Source organism: Bos javanicus, chromosome 12 (assembly GCF_032452875.1).
Source record: "Bos javanicus breed banteng chromosome 12, ARS-OSU_banteng_1.0, whole genome shotgun sequence".
Taxonomy (NCBI): Eukaryota; Metazoa; Chordata; class Mammalia; order Artiodactyla; family Bovidae; genus Bos; species Bos javanicus.
Window position 1 is genome coordinate 27824063 of NC_083879.1, and position 14724 is coordinate 27838786.

General features: G+C 42.0%; 1 protein-coding gene across 6 annotated transcripts in view; it reads left to right on the plus strand.

Annotated features, from left to right (window-relative positions):
* Window positions 1-14724, plus strand: part of STARD13 (StAR related lipid transfer domain containing 13) — a 492565-nt gene that overhangs the window by 265097 nt on the left and 212744 nt on the right. For 4 of the 6 annotated variants that reach the window (XM_061434800.1, XM_061434804.1, XM_061434801.1 and 1 more), the window contains one exon: window positions 8562-8603. The exons of the other annotated variants lie outside the window; for them this stretch is intronic. In XM_061434800.1, the coding sequence (XP_061290784.1) occupies window positions 8562-8603 (42 nt within the window). The remainder of the gene's footprint in view (window positions 1-8561; window positions 8604-14724) is intronic. 6 annotated transcript variants of the gene reach the window in all.

Consider the following 14724-nt stretch of genomic DNA (forward strand, 5'->3'; position numbering starts at 1 on the left):
GGGCGCTGCGCTCCCGGCGTGAAGCCGGCGTGGGGGTTACCTGGGGAGTCTTTCTTAAGTGGCCGCTTTTCCTGGGCTGGCCCCGGCTCCGCCGCTATCCACCCGCCCTAGCCCAGTGAATGAATGAGTGCCCAGCCCAAGCGGCCCTCCGGGAGAGTGGTTCCTCTCCCAGCTTCGCCTTTTCCACGAGGGACGCGTCTACTGCCTGTGTGGGAGGAGGAGTCAGACAAGGCCAGGGAGCATACCCAAGGCTCCGGGAGACAGATGTTTACGGGGTAGAGGATTTGGGGAAAGACAGATGGACAGTGGTTGGTGCTGGCTGATAGCTGCCCACCACCTCTGTCCAGCTGTGGATCAGGTTCTCCTCACTTTGGGGCTGCGAAAGAGGGGCCTCCCTTTTGGAATCCATTGCTTATGAATCAGAGGAAGAGAAGAGGTGATTATTCCGAGCCAAGAGGTCATTAAGAATCCTTGCTTCGGTCAGAAGGCCAGTCTCCTCCTTAGCTCTTTCTCCAGCTTCCTGGCTGTGGTCTTTCTTCTGGGCATGCTCCTTGGAGCTACCACCTTGTAGGGCCAGGGATGTAGGAAGTGGTCTGAGCCTTCTCAGAGTCCATGCTGGAGCATTAGGTCTGGTCAGTCACCACATCATACCTGCCACAATAAGGGAAGAAAGCCCTACTCCACAGCACCCTCCCCAGGCAGTGTAGGATTTAGGACTGCTTTCCCCAAGTGTTAGCAGCTGGAAGATATTTCTGGAATTGAGGGCATGTGGATGGAAGGGCCCCCTGAGCTGACTGTTAGTGGAGTCTCTGGATCTTCTGGCCTACTCTGTCTCCAGCAGCATCTCCTGAGTGGGCCAGTGACCACAGGGGTGGAAGAGAGGTCAGGAGAAGAAGAAGGGGTGACGCCTGGGCAAAGGGCAGGGCTGCCAAGGGTGGGATGGAAGAGTTAACCTCCTCTGGGCTCCTCCCCCTTGTTTCTCTCAAAGAGCTATAGAAGTCCTTTGCAAGATGTTTTGCCCTTTCTCCCATGCAGCCACATATCTCCATCAGTCTGACAGCATTCTCGAGTAGATGCCCAAAGTCTGTGTCTCCTTGAGCTGGATCTTTATCAACCTAACTGGTCAAATTAGAAGTGGGGATCATAGATGGTTCCAACATTCAGTAGTGTCAGCATAGACTGGTCATCCCATAGTTTCTCTCCAATACAGTGGCCCTATTTAGTAAGCACCCAAGAAATAAACAGACTTTGCAGTCTGAACCCAGAAATAAGTTGTGGTAACTCACTAGTTTTACTGTTGATTTTTAAGACCTGTATGTTCACTGCAGACCTCAATTAATAACAATTAATAACTTTCCTGGTTATCATGCTAAATTGTATAATCTACATGGTGGATGGTGTTAGAGAAATTATTGTGGTCTAGTAAATTTTGTTGCTCATTACTGCAGAATGCTTACTGCAAATGTCTCCTTCATAGCTTCTGTTATTAAGTTTGTTAAGTTTGTTAAATCAATGGATCCTCAGGAAACAAGAAGTCTTTCCAGGAGGGCTGCCAAGGCTGTACTGGGTTTTTATAGAAGCTGAGGCCAAGGATGACTGCAGCCTTGTCTGTTTAAAAAGGAGATCTGGGAAGGAAGAGAGCATAATGTAAAGTCTGAAAACCATTGTGATTTTCCAGGGAAGTCATATATTCACACTGATTTTAGACACTGCAGTTTAGTTAGGGCAGTGGAGAGAAAAAGTTTTGATTCTGGAAAGTAAGCAATAGGTAGAGATTTTTAAGATAATGAAATATAGACATTAAGACTAAAAGTGGCTTCAGAATGGTTAAGTGTAAGAGTTTTCCCAGAGTAGTGTAATTATTTTTTTTAAATAGTGGTGTGAGGTTTTAAAATGTTTAATCAGAATATTAATATCTGCTCACCCATAATCTGCTTACCACTCTGCTAACAGCAGATGCCAGCAGGTTATTCAACTGGGACCAAACAATCCCCTGTGAAGAGACTTCAACCTCTGCTTCTCTAAGCGAGCTGGGATGCCTGCCACAAAACCAAGCCAACTCCATGAAGGAGCTTTTAGATGCAAATTGATTTTCTTGGGTTTTCTTGCAAAGGTAGCTAAAATATGGAACTTTGGCTATGAGGCACTGAAATAGTTACGTTATTAATGTTGGCATCAATTCTAGGTGAAAGTGTTTTTCATTTGTAAAAGCCTTCTTTATATGGTTTACTTCACAGTGTCATAATAACCAACTATATGAGTGTACCCCAGAGAGAATCTGCCCCCTCAAGGGATGTGATGGGGCTATTGGCTTTTTTTTTTTTTTTCCTACTGTGCTGGTACTTCTTTAATTTCCCTAAAATTTTCTTCTTTTTCTTCTTTCAGTATTTACTTGCTTATTTAGCTGTGCCAGGTCTTAGTTGTGGCAGGTATGTGGAATCTAGTTTCCTGACCAGGGATCAGACCCTGGCCCCCTGCATTGGGAGCATGGAATCTTAGCCACTGGACCACCAGGGAAGTCCCATCTAAAATTTTCTTCCTATTACACTTAGTCAATAGAACAGTATTCAAAGTGCTTTATAACAAACTTGTATTTTTTGTCTGGAGCATTCTGAAGGTATCTGATGCTCTCTTTTGCTTTTTAACATCCTGAGGCAAGAAATCCTTATTCTAACTCACTTTTCTCTTCATGAAAGTTCTGCCTTGTCAATGTGACAAAAAGATAAGAAGTAGTAGAACTGTTTAAACATACTGAAGCCTGTCGATTTCTGTGTGGAAAGAGTCTCCTAATGCTCGTCACAATGATACAAATAATGAAGCTGATAGAAGGATAAGGTTTTGAATGATGTTCAAATATGTTCACTTCATTACAAAATTATACAAAGGCATTATTGGTAAAGAAGAACTGATACTGGGAGCTCTGCTTGGACTTTGCAGTTCTGGAGTAGCTGCCAGATTTTCATCAGATTGTGGTGTTTTTGCCAACATGTACTTCTTAATTACCTAAGACTCTAATCCTCATAAGGGTCAATGAGAGTTTTTCTCACCTGTCATCTCAATATTGATCATTGTAATAATGGTGGTAATTGTTGTTTATTCCTGAGATGACAAAGTTAGTTAGTGTTCAAACAAGTGTTCTGATTCAAGTTGTCAGAAGTCAAAGGTCACCTGTGCCCACTTTGTGTTATACCACACTGCCTCTCCATGGGCCTTACGGAGACACATGGACCTCAATTCCTTTTGCCAAGTCTCTCTGTCATTTGCAATTAGTTTTAAAAAGAATAAGTAAATTAATTGGAAAAATTACTCTTTCCCTCTACAGTGACAAGGAGAACCCTATGCACCAAGTGCTTGCCCCCCAGTCATCCTATTGGGCTGGGCAGTGTATGGGCTCATAGAGAGTTGAAACAAACAAACAGCCATATATCTGCCTTGTTGGGGCCCTTATGTGTGTGCTCAGCCCATTATTACTGCTGCAAGAAGCCAAAGGCCACAAGAAAGAAATGTCATAAAGCCTCAATGCATGTTTCTTCAAGGTGGATGAGTGACAGGTTCTTTGGCCTCTCCAGTTCCCTAATCAGCCACCACTGATGACAGTTCTTGACCTTTATAGCATCATTAAATTCTCTAGACAGAAGCACACCCTTTAGCTTTTGGTCTTTGTAAGCAGCTTCCTCAGTGGCTCAGCAGTAAAGAATACGCCTGTGATGCAAAAGACAGAGAAGGCCCCGGGTTCAATCCCTGGGTCAAGAAGGTCCCCAGGAGGAGGGCATGGCAACCACCCCAGTGTTCTTGCCTAGAGAATCTCATGGACAGAGGAGCCTGGTGGCCTGCAGTCCATAGGGTCACAGAGAGTTGGACACAACTAAAGCGACCAAGTACTCATGCAAGCAGCTTGAACTACTTCTCAAAAGCTAAGGTCTGAAAAAAATCCAAATGAGTTTTCTGAAGCTTTCTGCTCCTTTATTGAAACCGAACTGTTTTGATGGAGATGTAATCCATATATTTGATTCCTTTATACTCACATAACAATATTTAGGTAGGTTGTAAACTAATTGATATCGAAGTCTTTTGATCTCTTTCATTGTCTCATTCTAAATCATTTCTCTTAGACACAGGACGTTATATTGCTGCTCAAAATAAAACTAACCTAAAGCACTGAAAAGTTTGAGTTTTGTTAGAAATGCTAATTCCACCAAATTTCAGTGAGTTCTTGTCATGTTAAAACAGGTTTATTCATCCTCAAAGTCAACAGCAGCATCCTGTGATGTGATGTAAACATGAGATTGGGTCTTTAATGCAGAGTGGGATCAAGAATAGAACACGGGCCATAAAAATGTTCCTTATTAAAATCTAAAGGGGTTCCATGATAGCAAGAAGTATAGGATCACGATGATACTAGCTGATCCTTTTCATTTGTTTTATATGTGTTTTTCCTTTTTATTCTCACTTTACTGTAAAGAACACCCCATCCTACTCTGTTGGGTTTTTACTTTTTAAACATCTCTTGAAAAGGGAAACAAGAAAAAAAAATCTGAGTCAGGCAAATATACAATGAAAATCAGAGAAAGAGAGCACATTACCTGTGCCAGGGTTCTTCTCAGCCTTAGCTACCCACAGGGTGACCTGGAGCCTTTCAGAAACACGAATGTTTCAGTGCCTCACAGAGACTCCGATTCAGTTCACTTAGGGTCCAGGGATCAGTATTTTTTAAAGCTCTGCAGATGGTTCCAGTGCACAGTCCAGGTTCAGAGTCACTGACCTGTGTTAACTACCATATGATAACTCACAAAAGTCTGTGTCTAGTACTGATGCAAGATCATAGTCTAAGTCCTTAACAGAAGTTTTGCTTAAGTGAAGTTGGAATGAGCTTGTTATTATACAGGGACAGGGGGAAAAAACGGCCAGTTTTCCTGGAGCATAAGAAAAAAGGTGGTACAAGTAGGTGGTAGGAGATCATGTCCGAGGTATGGGTAGATCCAAGCTATAAGATCAAGTTGGGCTTTGTTGCCAGGGCAAGGAGGTTGGATTCGGTTCTGCGTGTGATAAGCAAGCTTCCCTGATGGCTCAGAGGGTAAAGAATCTGCCTGCAATGTGGGAGAGCTGGGTTAAATCCCTGGGTTGGGAAGATCCCCTAGAGAAGGGAATAGCAACCCACTCCAGTATTCTTGTCTGGAGAATTCCATGGACAGGGGAACCTGGCAGGCTACAGTCCATGGGGTCAAAAGAGTTGGACATGACTGAGCAATAAGCAAAGGATTTTAAACAGAGGAGAGACAGGACTTGAATAAGTTACTACTGGAGTGGTCTAGGTGAGAGAGAAACAGTGGCACGAGTGGGAGTGACAGTCATGGAAATGGAGAGAATGGGACAGATTTGGGATATGTCTTGAAGGTAGGACGACAGTGTTGACATTTTCAGTTGGAGGCTGATGGAGAGGGTTCAAGAGCCCCTAGGTTTGTAAGGCCATGGGCTGAGATAGGGACACGTGGCATATTTGTATCTTGCAATTGCAAGAGACACTTTTTTTTTTTTTTTTTTTGCATAAGCCAGATGAAGAGTAATCCCATGGATGGAGGAGCCTGGTAGGCTGCAGTCCATGGGGTCGCTAGAGTCGGACACGACTAAGTGACTTCACTTTCACTTTTCACTCTCATGCGTTGGAGAAGGAAATAGCAACCCACTCCAGTATTCTTGCCTGGAGAATCCCAGGGACGGGAAACCTGGTGGGCTGCTGTCTATGGGGTTGCACAGAGTTGGACACGACTGAAGCGACTTAGCAGCAGCAACAGCAGCAGCAGCAGCAGAGCAAAGATACCTATTAGATTCCAGTGTGTGTGTGTGCTCAGTCGCTCAGTTGTGTCCAACTCTTTGAAACCCCATGGACTGTAGCCCATTTCTGTCCATGGGGTTTCCCAGGAAAGAATACCAGAGTGGGTTGCCATTTCTTCTCCAGGCGATCATCCTGACCCAGGAATTGAACCCATGTCTCTTGCATCTCCTGCATTGGCAGACAGATTCTTTACTGCTGTGCCACCTGGGAAGCCCCATTAGATATCCTAAGTAAATGTCAAAGATTTAGATGTACAAGGAAAGTTTTGGGAGAAAAGTCAAATACAGAGATAGAAATCTGAGAGTTATTGGCATATGACTATTATAGAGTAAAGCCTTTGGACTGGATGGGGTTACTTAGGAAGAGAATATAGTTAAGAGGAGATGCCAAGGACCAAGTCCTAGAGTATCCTTTATTTAGAGCACAATATGTATGTACTGTATGTACTGTACATACATATTGTACATACTGTATGTACATATACATGTGCTAAATTTCTGGAGAATAAGAAAAAGCAGCCCTGTTCCTAAACTCAACCTTCTGGTGACTGAATAATAGTAGTGATATATTAAATAATCTTTAGTGACAGATTTACTTGATCCCAGAACTGTTGATGAATAAAAAATAATCATAAAAATATATCACTTTATTAATAAAATATGCGTTTTTAATTTAAAAATGATACTGCAAAGTAAATTTTAAATGACATTTAAAAGAAAGACTTCTTAAGGTTGCCCCCATAAAAATTAAAATATAGTTGATTAGATAAAAATGGTGTTAGAAGGAATACTTCTATGGTTACTGTGACTTGTTGGCCCCATATGTGGTGGGGTAAGAAGTTTATATTGGAAAGGTGATTTCTCCAATATCTTTATATCTAGGAATAGGCTAATCAAAGTTTAGCTTTTAAGAAAGATTCTATACTATATTGAATTTTCTAAGGTTGCATCATTTGCTGACTTTTACCAATTATGGTCTTTCCATAATAAAGATGATTGAAGGGAAATTTCTCAGAGAAAAATAGGTAACCAAGTCTTTAAGTTTTTGTGTTTTTTTTAATGAGGATAACTTAAATATGACCTAATCTACAATATGCTGCCTAACCCTTGGAAGTAACGGTTTCTTCCTAGAGCTGGAGCAAAGAAAGGACCATGTTAGTTATTTGTGGGTGATTTCTCTGAATAGGAGACAGGAGCCCTACCAGTTGGCCAAAATTCCTTAAGAAGACCATCTGATACCATTTTTGTTAGTCACCAAGCTGGTCACTTACTTGGACATGGAGCACATCTAATGAAATTAATATATATTCTTTTTTTTTCTTTTTTAATCTTCTGTTGAACAAAACAACTTAGGGGTTTATCCAACAGTATATTTCTATTCTTCCCTTTTGCAAATTTGTGTGTGTGCTTAGTCGCTCAGTCGTGTCCAACTCTTTGCGACCCCGTGGACTGTAGCCTGCCAGTCTCCTTTGTCCATGGGGATTCTCCAGGCAAGAATACTGAAGTAGGGTTGCCATGCCCTCCTCCAGGGGACCTTTCCAACCTAGGGATTGAACCCAGGTCTCCAGCTTTGCAGGCGAATTCTTTACCATCTGAGCCACTAGGGAAGCCTATTTTGCAAGTTTAGGGATATTGCAAAATGAAAACAAGCATGGTTTGAAGAGTGTTGCAATGTTCCTGGGTGGGTGCCATTTTTTTTTCCCCAAAATCCTTGAGTGTTTGGTCCTAAAGCAATCGAGTTGAAGGACAAACATTTTTGTCACGTTTGTATTTAGTCAATAAGTATTTATTGAGCCATTAAATAGCATCCTTGTCAAAGCATGTTGGGACTGTAGTGCAGGATATTAATTCAGGACTGTGGTTTTATCCTGGCAAAGCACACAAATTTTATTTTATTATGCCACCCAATCACTTAACTCATCTGTTTAACCAGAAATAGAACAGGCTTCCAGAAAATGCTAAAGGACAGTATAGAATGCACCATGACTACACAATATTGTATTTGCAAACCTGCTGTGTTAAGCTATCTTATCTTCTCAGGCAGAATATTTCCTTAGTAACATTTTTATCTAAGATAAAATGTTCAGAACCTTATGGTTCTGTTATTTTGTGTAGTGGAGCATATTTTAATCTATATTTCATCATGGCATACCATGGTTGTTGAACACTTCTTTCTCCTTCCTATATATGAAATTAAATGGACCACAGAGATAATTATACAACCTCATGAAAAGTGATATATTTACCAGCAGTGATTTTAACTGGAAGTCTTATATGCTTCTTATCCTCTCTACATCTGGATAAAGTGAAAACACGACCAGTTTTCTTGAAGGATCTTTAAAAGTGTTTTCCACTGAAATTTAATAATTGCCATTAGAATAATGTCCTTAAAGTACAAATATTTTAATAACTGGAAGGTGTGACTGTGTAAGTTAAACTTATCTACTGCCGCATAAGAATGTATGGTTTGTCACAATGACATCACAAAGGTGGCTTCTCTTTTTTGGCTGATGCTGAGTTGCATTCATTGCAGACCTCTTGAAAAACATGATGGATTGCACGTATCTTAGCCAAGAGGAGTTGTCCCCATGGTCTTGGAAATAAATTGCATCTTTATTTTAGTCCCAAGAAAAGATTCATAAGCAATAGGTTTAAAGAGGAGCAATTGTTAGAATGAAGATAAGTGGGAAAAAGAGAAGCTTTTACATATTTCAACCATTGTCTTATAGGCTGTTTTACTCTTTTTGGAAAGAAAGAAGAGCGGCTTTATGGTAAGTATTTGATTTCTAATTCTTGAATCTAAATCAAAGCAACAGTGACAAATGAAAAATTACTCTTAACCATTTAGAGAACACTGTAGTGGTGGAAAAAGGATTGAAGCTATTTGAGATATCATCATTTGTATAAAGTCACAGCTGTGTAATGGTAATTAACATCTGTGAAATTAGCATCAGTTCAGCCATAGTGTTGATATAAATGTTTGGCATAGCTATGGCTACAATGCTGGGAACATAGATTTCCTAGTATCTTGAAGCCATGTTGTTTTACTTTTGTTGTGTACAATGTAATGGAGGGTGGGGGTTAGTGGTGTTCTGGCATGATGAAAGATTACTGGCATACATCAGGGTATAGTGGTTAAGAGCAGGGGACCCCAACTCCTGGGCTGCAGGCCAGTACCTCTGTCTGGGTTACACAGCAGGAGGTGAGCGTTGGTCTGGAGAGCAAGCAAAACTTCATGTGTTGCTCCCCATTGTTTACATTACTGTCTGAACCATCCCCTCCTCACCCCATCTGTGGAAAAATTGTCTTCCACAAAACCGGTCCCTGGTGCCAAAAAGCCTGGGGACCACTGGTTAAGAGCAGTTACTGGAGCAAGGCTACGTGGGTTTAAATCCTGCTCCCACCATTTAGTCAGTGGGTCCTTGGGCAAGATAAATAATCTTGATGTTCCTAAATTTCCCCATCTTTAAAAAGGAGGACAAGCATAGTACTTATCTCATAGGGCTCTCCTGAGGATTAAATGAGTTAATATTTTCAAAGGATTTAGCATAATGTCTGACTCCTTAATTAACATTGTATAAGAGTTTATTTTAAAAAATACAAGACAAATAAATAGACAGATGGATATAGATGCATAGATGTATCCTCTGTGAAGAATAGACATGTTTTCTGATAAGCAAGAGATGCTTTTTGCTCTAGCCTTAAACCACCCACTCGCTTCATACCTGGATTCATCTGCCTTGTTTCCATATTTAATGGACCCATTCTAGATCCCATTTTAGGGATTTCAAAGAGCTAAAAGATTAGTTTGATATGAATGGAATTAAAAATAAATCAAATAGTACATATGTTGCTAGTATGGTTGGCAGCATCTTGTGCAAGTCTGTTAGTGTTATAGCATGAATCATTCATTATACTAACATTTTATCTTTCTGAAAGATCATCAATTACAGTTTGTTCATCAAAATACCATCAGCTTTAAAGCTGTGCAACCAAGATTCATTTCCATGTCCTTGGCCTAAAGGGAATCTGATGGAGGCCTAATTAAAATGAGAGAAGTTGGACTAGATAATCTCTAAGGCCGTATTTAACTTTAAAGATCAATGAGTCTATAAAACTAGCTTGTGTGTCTAAAGGAAGCTTAATGCCCTGAGTCTTAGTTCCTTTTCTGTCTGGATTTCATTGGATGTTTCGATAGACTAGGAAAGGGCAGAAGCCCAGAAGTATACCCCAGGATACCTGCCGATGTCATTTCCCATGCCTCTCTGGTTACCTAACTTCCATCAACTGCAGCAACTTAATTGGTACTTTGTGTTTTTGGAATGCTACTTTCTGTTATTGGAACTACATCTGCCAGAATTGGAAAAGGAACGAGGAGGAGAACAAGCTAGGAGTCCAGGGCCTGCAGTCACCAGGAGAATCTCCCTGAAACACACACAGGCAGGGCCCAGTGCTCAGACTGGCCCCACACTTGGTTTAAGCTCTACTGTTACAATCTTGAAATTATTAATCATTGTTGAATGAAGGGCCAACATTTTTATTTATACTGGGTAGAGCAAATGATGTAGCTAATCCTGCATTCAGAAGCCAGTCTCTTGTATAGTCATGTCTTGATTGGTGAGTTCACTCTCATTGATAATTTTGTATTATTTAAGATAAAACTGACTTGTAAAATTACAGGACATTAGATCTGGGAGGAGCCTGCAAGCTTTTCCTGGAGCATCTACAGTCTACAGTCCATAGGTTGTGTGCCCCATGCTCTTGGGAAGGTGATCTCCCAAAAGAGAAGTTATTTGTTTTCTTTTATTATTCATTGATTCTGGCAGCATTATTATGAAATAAGGCAATAATTTTACCCCTGGTGTTTGCAGAGTTATAATGATTATATTTTGTTACTATGTATATTGAAGCAAATATTTTAATAGTTTTTTAAAAGTATTGTATTGGTTAGGTAAAATAGGAGGTTGGGACAAATTGCCCATTCGTGGTACGCTAAACTTTCAGATCCATGGCTTGTTTTTGAAAACAATTCATCTGTTTCATAATTTAAAATTTATTTACAATATCCATAATAGGTTATTCATTAAACCACTGCTATTAAAACCACTAAGGCTATTTCCCGTTTAGATTTCACCTAGGACTACTTACTAAGAAAAGGAAATTAGGAGAGGTAGTAATAAAGCCTATCATTTATCACCAGGGATTCCCAGCACATATCCACAAACATTTTATTTTATCAGGATGTCCATCTATCTCTGTGAAGAATACTAAAGTTGATGGAGTCTAGGCTCATAACGTTGCATAGGTTAGAGCCTCCTTTGCTATGTCTAGAAGTCCCCATTTAATGATGTAAAAAAAAAAAAAGAAAACCAAAAACAAAAGAAGACGTGTTTCTGTGTTTGAAAGTTAGGTTCATTATTTAATGTAAAGTATTTGCACAATTGAATAAAAAGAAGAGTGTGTGCATTTCATTTCTCTTGAGCTACTTCAAACAAGAATGTGTTTGCGTAGTCCTGAATAGGAAAAAAGTAGGCAGATTCAGCTACCCTGAATTGGACCCTATTGTAAGCCAGGCATTGTGCTAAGGCTTCACGTGTTTTCTCATTTGATGCCCAGGCTTCAGAGCAAGTACTCCCAGGGTCCCTGTTAGCACAGAGAGAAGCTTGCTGTGATTTAGAAAAAAGCTTCCACTCCGGGCCGAGAATGAGAAAGCTATTAGAAACTGCCTTCTCTTAGAAAGTGCAGCCCCATGGGCATATGGCTAGGTGAGTGCACCCTGGGCTGGGATGTCCACCTCCCTGGCCCCCTTTGGCTGCTTGCTCTGTGTAGGGAACACACAGCTTACCCAGCTGTATGGTGTGACCCTGTGTGCTGATATTGTCCCCACTTTATGCATGAGGAAACCCAGGCTTGGAGAGGTTAAGGAACTACTACTTGTCGTTATATAGATTTATGCTGCTGCTGCTAACTCACTTCAGTCGTTTCCGACTCTGTGTGACCCCATAGATGGCAGCCCACCAGGCCCCCCTGTCCCTGGGATTCTCCAGGCAAGAACACTGGAGTGGGTTGCCATTTCCTTCTCCAATGCATGAAAGTGAAAAGTGAAAATGAAGTCGCTCAATTGTGTCTGACTCTTAGCGACCCCATGGACTACAGCCTACCAGGCTCCTCCGTCCATGGGATTTTCCAGGCAAGAGTACTGGAGTGGGGTGCCATTGCCTTCTCCGATATAGATTTATGAGAGGGGCACATTTCGAATGATCTACAGGTCATTATAAGATCTGTGAGATTCTGATGACTCCAAGACCCACACCCCAATCACAGTCTAGCACTTAGGAAGGGATGACTGTTTCTGGGTGTTGTAGTGACAAAGCAGAACCATTTCCCCAGCCATGCCCCAGTGTCACCTCAAAGTTACCAATGGGTCTAATAGATGGGAGCTGACCGTAGCATTCTGGCATCCTAGACAGGGTCCCCATGATAATGATGATGATGATTAATGATGATCTTGAATATTTGTATAACACTGTACAGTTGTGTTTTTCCACTAAGGGTTCTAATAGTGGCTTAAAATTAATAGGTTCTCACTAAAGTCCTTTATGGAGAAGGCAATGGCACCCCACTCCACTACTCTTGCCTGGAAAATCCCATGGACGGAGGAGCCTGGTGGGCTGCAGTCCATGAGGTCGCTGAGAGTCGGACACGACTGAGTGATTTTACTTTGACTTTTCACTTTCATGCATTGGAGAAGGAAATGGCAACCCACTCCAGTGTTCCTGCCTGGAGAATCCCAGGGACGGGGAAGCCTGGTGGGCTGCCATCTATGGGGTCGCACACAGTTGGACTCGACTGAAGTGACTTAGCAGCAGCAGCAAAGTCCTTTAAGGTAGGCAGGGTGGGTGCTCTGATTTCTACTACATTATGAGACAAATGAGGATAAAAATTGTAAGCCAGGCATTGTGCTAAGGTTTCATGTGCTTTCTTATTTGACACCTAGGCTTCAGAGCAAATACTGTGTGACTGTCCATGGTCCCAAGGTCAGAGAGGGCCAGGGGATTATTTGAATCCAGGCTCCTATCCTCGAGCTTGCCCTTGGGCTCACTTTCCTGCTGCCCTGCGTGAGCTCTGCTCTGTAAGCTCAGTCAGTTGCTGTTAATTCAACCCAGTGACTCCCAAACCTGACCGAGCATCAGAATCACTGGAAAACCTCTTTAAAATACTTTTCCCAGACCTGAGCAGTCAAAATCATCCCCAGGAGACAGTGTATATGAGTATGTATGCTGGGTTCGATCCCTGGGTCAGGAAGATCCCCTGGAGAAGGAAATGGCAACCCACTCCAGTATTCTTGCTTAGAGAATCCCATGGGCAGAGAAGCCTAGCAGCCTATAGTCCATGGGGTCACAAGAGTCGGACACGACTTAGCGATGAAACCACCACCATGCGTGGGGGAGGTGGTGGGATGGAGTGTGTAGTATGCATTTTTAACAAGGCTCCTAGGTGATTTTCTTTGTTGTTGTGTGTATGCAGCCTGCCTGGCACTCTCCTCTCACCAGTAACTAAAAAATGGCCCTAAAGTTTATTTCAGACTCCATGCCTTAAGCTACACAAATGTCTTCCAGTCCCAGTCCTTTTATCTCCCTTCTGCCTACCTAAATCCTACTCACTTTCAAGGACTTCCTCAAGTCCTTCCCACCTGGTCACCATCTCCCCCTTCCATAGCTGAGTGCCCTTTGGTGGGTGGGAAGACCATGAGGATCTGCTGCGTGTCAGGCCCCCGATTCAGTGCTTCTCCCCCATTATCCTGTGAAACTTCACAGCCACGTGCTGAGGTCATGGTTATCATCCCCATTTTAAGGATGGGGTAAGTGAAGAAACTTAGCCGAGGCCAAAACAGCTAGTAAAGTGCAGTTTCATTCAACTTCAAGTTTGTGCCTTTCCATTCACTCTGCTGAATTCTTTGTCTGGTTCTTGCCTCACCAGCAAGAGTTCTTTTGTCCTAAATTAGAGAAACTTTAATAGTGAGAGTTGGACTATAAAGAAAGCTGAGTGCTAGAGAATTGATGCTTTTGAACTGTGATGTTGGAGAAGACTCTTGAGAGTTCTTTGTACTGCAAGAAGATCCAACTAGTCCATCCTAAAGGAGACCAGTCCTGAATATTCATTGGAAGAACTGATGCTGAAGCTGAAACTCCAATACTTTAGCCACCTGATGGGAAGAACTGACTTATTGGAAAAGACCCTGATGCTGGGAAAGATTGAAGGCGGGAGGAGAGGGGGACCACAGGGGATGAGATGGTTAGATGGCATCACCGACTTGATAGACATGAGTTTGAGTAAGCTCTGGGAGTTAGTGATGGACAGGGAAGCCTGGTGTACTTCAGTCCATGGGGTCGTAAAGAGTCAGACACGACTGATGAACTGAACTGAGAGAAACTTTGTCTGACATTAAGGAAAATCTTTTACTTCTTACTATAAACCCACATGGTAAAATAACTGAGTTGTTGAAGAAATAAAAGAATGAATGCCTTTTCTTATTTTGTGAATCAGTTCCTCACTTCAGTTCAGTCGCTCAGTCATGTCCGACTCTTTGCAACCCCATGGACTACAGCATGCCAGGCTTCCCCATCCATCACCAACTCCCAGAGCTTACTCAAACTCATGTCCATCGAGTCAGTGATGCCATACAACCATCTCATCCTCTGTCATCCCCTTCTCCTCCCACCTTCAATCTTTCCCAGCATCAGGGTCTTCTCAAGTGAGTCGGTTCTTCACATCAGGTAGCCAAAGTATTGGAGTTTCCTAGCAAGATTCAAAAAGGTGGACTGATATTGATAGAGATGATACTTGTTCATTCAAACTCTTCAATATTTTGAGCAAATTTAGGCCAACATT